The sequence below is a fragment of the Fukomys damarensis genome, unplaced genomic scaffold (assembly GCF_012274545.1).
Source record: "Fukomys damarensis isolate Sample0158 unplaced genomic scaffold, DMR_v1.0_HiC HiC_scaffold_13, whole genome shotgun sequence".
Lineage (NCBI taxonomy): Eukaryota > Metazoa > Chordata > Mammalia > Rodentia > Bathyergidae > Fukomys > Fukomys damarensis.
Window position 1 is genome coordinate 28,557,267 of NW_022900925.1, and position 5,488 is coordinate 28,562,754.

Genomic DNA, 5,488 nt, shown 5'->3' on the forward strand with positions numbered 1-5,488 from the left:
TTCTTTTTTTTTTTTTTTTTTCAGTACTTGGGAAGGAACCCAGAGCCTCTGCAAAGAGCTACACATCCAGCCCCTTCTAAATTTTTATTTTGAGACTAGGTCTCCTTAAGTCACCATATTGCTCAGGTGGGGCCTGAACTTGCAATCCTGTCTCAGCCTCCCGGAGTCACAGGGGTCAGAGGCACGTGGCACCAGGCTCCACTGAGAGCAGCTGCTTTTAACACAGGTGGTCCGTCAACTTATTCAGTGTTTATATTAACGAAGTACGCAGAAGAGAAAATGTGATCAAGAAATGTGAAAGTTACAAAGAACAGAGTGTACTGAAGAAAACAGTGATGGAAAACAGCGCCAACGTACATACCTGGCGAGAGGGTAAGTCTCATCTCCCATCCCTTCCCAGAGTCTGCAGCCACCGCCCCAGTAGCCAATGTTGAGAACGATGATACCTTCTAAATTAGGCAGTTCCACTCGCTCGCCATCCAGTTCTAGCTTTAAAGAAGTACAGACAGTCAGTCACGACGGGGTGCAACCTGCACTCACAACTCACACCCAAGTCTGCAGCGGACCGAGTGACCCCTGTGGAACGACGGCCTGCCTCTCTCGCAGGGCGTCAGGTCTCGTCCCCTCACTGCCATCTGAGCGGCCTCTGCTGAGCCCCCCATCCCAGGCCTTCGCTCACTCTGCGGCCTCTCCTGTGCGTGCGGCGCCCCGAGGCTGGACAGCGGCAGCTCTGCTTGGCTAAGTGCTCGGGCTGCTCCTTCGTCTCTCCCCTTCTTCCTAGTTTCGGGTCTCTGGACTGATTATTACACATTCTTTTTGGAAGCAAGCAAGCGACATATACAAGACTGCCGTACCACGATGCGAGGGCGGCTGCAGCGATGAGCGGTAACTAACGTTCTACTTTCACGGTGTATACACTCTCGGTGTGTCTTAGTATGTCAGAGAGACACCTCGCAGAAGAGGGAGGAACTGCGCTTCACTGCCAAACCTCTCTGAGAGCTCACGATGAACCGGCACCGCACTACATAACTTTACAGTGGCACTTCCATCGCTCAGCACAGATAACCAGATCCTGCAGTTCCAGTCCGGACTCCCCATGCCCGCAGGAGCTCACTGTGTGAATGAGACACGTCACTGACTCCCACGAGGGGTACAGAGAAACACTTGACGTGTAGGGCTGTGCCGAGAACGGAGGGGTGATGTGTATAAGGCACTCAGCAAAGAGCTGGCGCACACATACACGCTCCACTTGTGCCAGCAGAGCATGTTAATTGGAACTGTAGCACTGTTACTAAAATCTTAATTTTGAAATTATGTAAAACTTCAGAACAAGTGTTAATAGCTTACCTCAACTTTTTTATTCAAATCTTTACATTCTTGTACTAAACAATCTTTGGTTCCATAGAACAGATAAACAGCCTATGAAAAATGATGAAAACCAGGCATTAAAACAATCCCAAAGGGGCTGGGGATTTAGCTCAGCGGTTCGGTGGCCTGCCTTGCAATCGCAAGGACCCGAGTTCAATCCCTGGTACAAAAAAAAAAAAAAAAAAAAAAAAAAAAAAATCCCACAGAGTTTGCAAACATTAAGGAAAATGTAGACAAGTGTAGCAAACATTTAGTAATCTTGAGCACAGAAAGGCCGATGGAAACGCTGAAATGTTAGTTACTAACTATAAACAGTGATACTCACTGCCTCCACAACTATATTAGTAAAAGTGAGTGACTTTAAAATTTGAAGTATTTGTAAAACAGGCCCAGTAATGCAACTGTTTTACATTTACTTCTCACAGGCTGCCGCTCAGTCACTAAGTCATCTAAGAAGTTCCCACACAAGACTTCCCTAAGGGACCTTGCAGAGCAGGCTGTGCCTTTCCCGCTTCATCTCCCCGCGGAGGTTTCCAAGCCAGTGAATACACTTTCTCGTTAATGGTTTAGCCAAAAACCTATTTTGCCTAAAATTTCTTTGCAGTTTTAGTTGCCATTTAAGACAACTCTATTTTATTGAGTTTCCATCTAAGCAATGTTACCAACGTCTAACTTCTGACTTGAAAAAATCTGTTAGTACACAAAGCACAGCAGGTAAATGTTTCCACAAGTTAGTTCAACCCAAATTTAAGAGTGCTAAATATAATCGAACTATTGATTTTTACTGTACCTTCGGTGATAAGCAGGAAATGTTATTTTATCCAACACACCTTATTAAGAATTCTGCTAGAAAACAGAGATGGCGCCTTCTCGCGATGAGCATGAAAATTGAGAGCCATGAGCGCATCGGGTCCAACGGAAAAGTAGTTGTTCATTGTGAACTCCTAGGAGAAAGGGTGAGGGTGAGTAACGGACACTGCTTCCGACCGAGTGGCATCCTACTGAAATACGCAAATCTTAGTCGTGGGTTCTTTCCGAACACTGAGTATTGCTGTATTTATTTTCCACACACAGCGAACCTATACTGTTCTAGGAAGTGACAAGAGACGGGCTTCCGTTCCAGGCTGACGACCACGGACGCGCGCCTCTGCACTTCTGTGCACCGCGCCGGGCTCTGCTGCCCACACCGGCCTCTCATGCGTGTGCCGCTGCGCCTGCTCTGTCCCTTCTCTGGGGCTCTCAGCTTCTGGCCCAGGTTGCGATGTGCCCTCAGCTCCCCTCACGCCCGACTCAGCCTGCACGCCCAGCTCTGTGCCGGCTCCTCGCTCGACACTCCACAGATGCTTGGGTCAGTAATATTCCTGGTCTAATGCGTTTTCTTTCTACCAAGCCCGAAACTCCCTATCTTCGTCTTGGGTAATGTCATATCCGTATGCCCAATCGTGAACATTAGAAATCTAGTAGTAATACGTATTTCTCTTTTCCCTTTATACCAGTTGACTGCCCAGTCTCAAGCAGTGCTAACCCTGAAAGATCTCTGCACTGTCTTCATCCTAAGAGGCCCCTTGTTTTTGCTCTAGTGCAGGTTCTAAGCCCCTTTCTCACTATCTCTAGGGAGGGGATAGATGGGCTGGCCTGGAACTATGTAGCCCAGGTTGCTCTTAAACTGGCGATGACCCCCCTGCCTCAGCCTCCAGAGTGCTGAGATGATGGGCATGTGCCACGTCTGACCAGAATGTATTTTCATTTTTGTAGTACTGGGGATTGAACCCAGGGCCTCCACATGTGCTACACAGTGCTCTACTGAGCTGTGTCTCCAGCTCCAGAATACCCTTCTATTTATGTTTTCAAGACAGAGTCTCACTCTAACTCAGGGTAGCCCTAAACTTACTACATAGCCCAGGCTGGCCTGGGACTCGTAGCAATCCTCCTGTCTCAGCCTCCTGAATGCTGGGATTACAGGAGTGCGCTATCACACCCAGCCAGAATATCCTTTTAAAATGCAGATGTGGATGGGAGTCCAGCTTGGTGGCAGACCACCAGCACCAGCGAACAAAAACACATCTCTAATCTCTGCACTATTAGCTAACCATGCTTCACGCTCTCCAGCAAGTCCTCTGCTCCTTTCTCTACTGATCCAAGTTGTATTTATCGTCTAAGAACTAACTTGCATGTGGCTTCCTGCAGTCTTCCCAGGCTGATCTGCCCGGCAGAATCAAGGGCACTTGCACCCTGCTTTCTCTTACAATGTCACGCGTTAGAGACCAGCTAGTGAGGTGGGCACAGGGGTCTCTTCTGCTCCATAATCAGGTCCCTGCGTCCTGCTGGAATGCTGCACATGTGCCAAGGAGGTGCTCCAAGTCTGCCTGCTCACGCTACTCTGTAGGACGGGCGTGGTGGCGCATGCCTGTAATCCCAGCACTCGGGAGGCTGAGGCAGGAGAACTGCTGAGTTCAGGGCCAGCCTGGGCTACACAGTTTAAACCCAGCCTAAACTACAAAGTGAGATCATGTCTCAAAAACAAAAAAGCAACAACAAAAATCTCCCCAAAACAAAAGAAGTACTCAGAACCGAAGCACTGAAAACATACCTTGAGTTTTCTTAGGTTGTAATATCCTTTATTGGTGACGTGAACTTTCCATCTAAAAAACAGAAGTTTTTCACATCTAATTGCAAATTATTTTTTTAAGCACAACATTTACTGGTACATTTTAGATAGGCATAATGATAACGTTCATCATAAGGAATTTGTACCTGTACCTGATGTATCCTGCTCCTTTTTTTCCCCATTCCTCTCCCTTCCCTTGATCTCTCTTCCCCTTATTTAAAGAAGTCAGCTCGCTAATTTGGGGAAGTACTCAGCATAATGTATAGCTTTCCACCTTACACAATAACAAAGAAGACATCAGCATGTATGTGCAAAGTCTTTTACATTTAAATTATGTTTAACCCTAGAGCTACCAAATTTTCATTTAAAACCAAATAATCCTCTGAAAATGCAAGGAACAGACTTTTTGGCAATGTGCTCCTTACCGATCTAGTTTGATTCCATCTGCTTCCATTACATTTCTCAAGACCTGTGCAACTGGGATTTCTCCAGCATAACCTGTCCCCCAGCCCAGTGTATTGGACAGATCATTGCCTGTTCCCAGAGGCAAGACTGCAACCTGGGGAATGTATTTTTCTTGCCCCTAGAATAGAAAGACAGAGTTCAGATGTCTCTTTAGACTAGTCGTAGCATAATATTTTGCAAAATGTAAAAACCAAAGCAGCAGAGACACAAAGTGCAGGTTTATTATCTGCTTAATCACAATCTCAGACTATTCAAATCGGCAACATCTTCTACTACCCCCTCAATAAAAACACTGTCTATTCAACTCAGAAATGCTCCTGTATTTTTGCTTGAGTTTTAGAGTGCGAGGGACAGAACGCAGGCCAGGTGCAGGCTGCGTGCTGGGCAGCAGTGGCCACCAGCTGGGCTCTCACCCGAGCTCCGCCCCAGCCCCGCTGGCTCCTGAGGTGGATACCTTAATCTTCATCTCATCAACTGCGTCCAGGACCCAGCCCACAGTACCATCCCCTCCACAAACAAGGACCCGCGCTGAGTGATAGGGAAGAAGAGTACAAAGTTGCAGGGCTTTGATCGGAGGAGTTTTAGTTACATCGAAAACCTAGAAACGAAAGAACAAACAAAAGTTATTTTTATCCCTCACTGTCCATCATCTGAGGTGAGAGGACTGAGTCACAGCAGCGGCACTGGCTGGGCTCTGTGCTGCACTCTCTACTCACTGTGGCTCTACGGACTAGGACACAGCACAGGAGGCAGGGTTCAACCACCTGCCTGTCATTCTGGAGATAACTAAATGCTGAAATACAAACCAAGCTGTTTACTACGAATCACTACCTTCTATCGGTTCATGCGAAACCACACACGCCTTTAACTAGTTTCGTAATTGTTTTTTTGGTGGTGGTGCCAGAGACTGATCAAACCCACGGCCTCACACATACACTCAGGTACACCTCCTGGCCTACAATGGTTTCAAAAAACTATTGCTAATGCAAGTTACCACAAACTTAAGGGAAATAGTTTTGCAAAAAAAAAAAAAAAAAAAAAAAAAAA

At 46.8% G+C, this 5,488-nt stretch overlaps 1 protein-coding gene across 1 annotated transcript in view; it reads right to left on the reverse strand.

Annotated features, from left to right (window-relative positions):
* Positions 1 to 5,488, reverse strand: part of Dgke (diacylglycerol kinase epsilon) — a 33,832-nt gene that overhangs the window by 2,437 nt on the left and 25,907 nt on the right. The window contains exons 5-10 of the mRNA XM_019206902.1: positions 4,896 to 5,039; positions 4,402 to 4,559; positions 3,959 to 4,010; positions 2,199 to 2,312; positions 1,348 to 1,419; positions 362 to 489 (exon numbers count right to left, since the gene is read on the reverse strand). Of these exons, the coding sequence (XP_019062447.1) occupies positions 362 to 489; positions 1,348 to 1,419; positions 2,199 to 2,312; positions 3,959 to 4,010; positions 4,402 to 4,559; positions 4,896 to 5,039 (668 nt within the window). The remainder of the gene's footprint in view (positions 1 to 361; positions 490 to 1,347; positions 1,420 to 2,198; positions 2,313 to 3,958; positions 4,011 to 4,401; positions 4,560 to 4,895; positions 5,040 to 5,488) is intronic.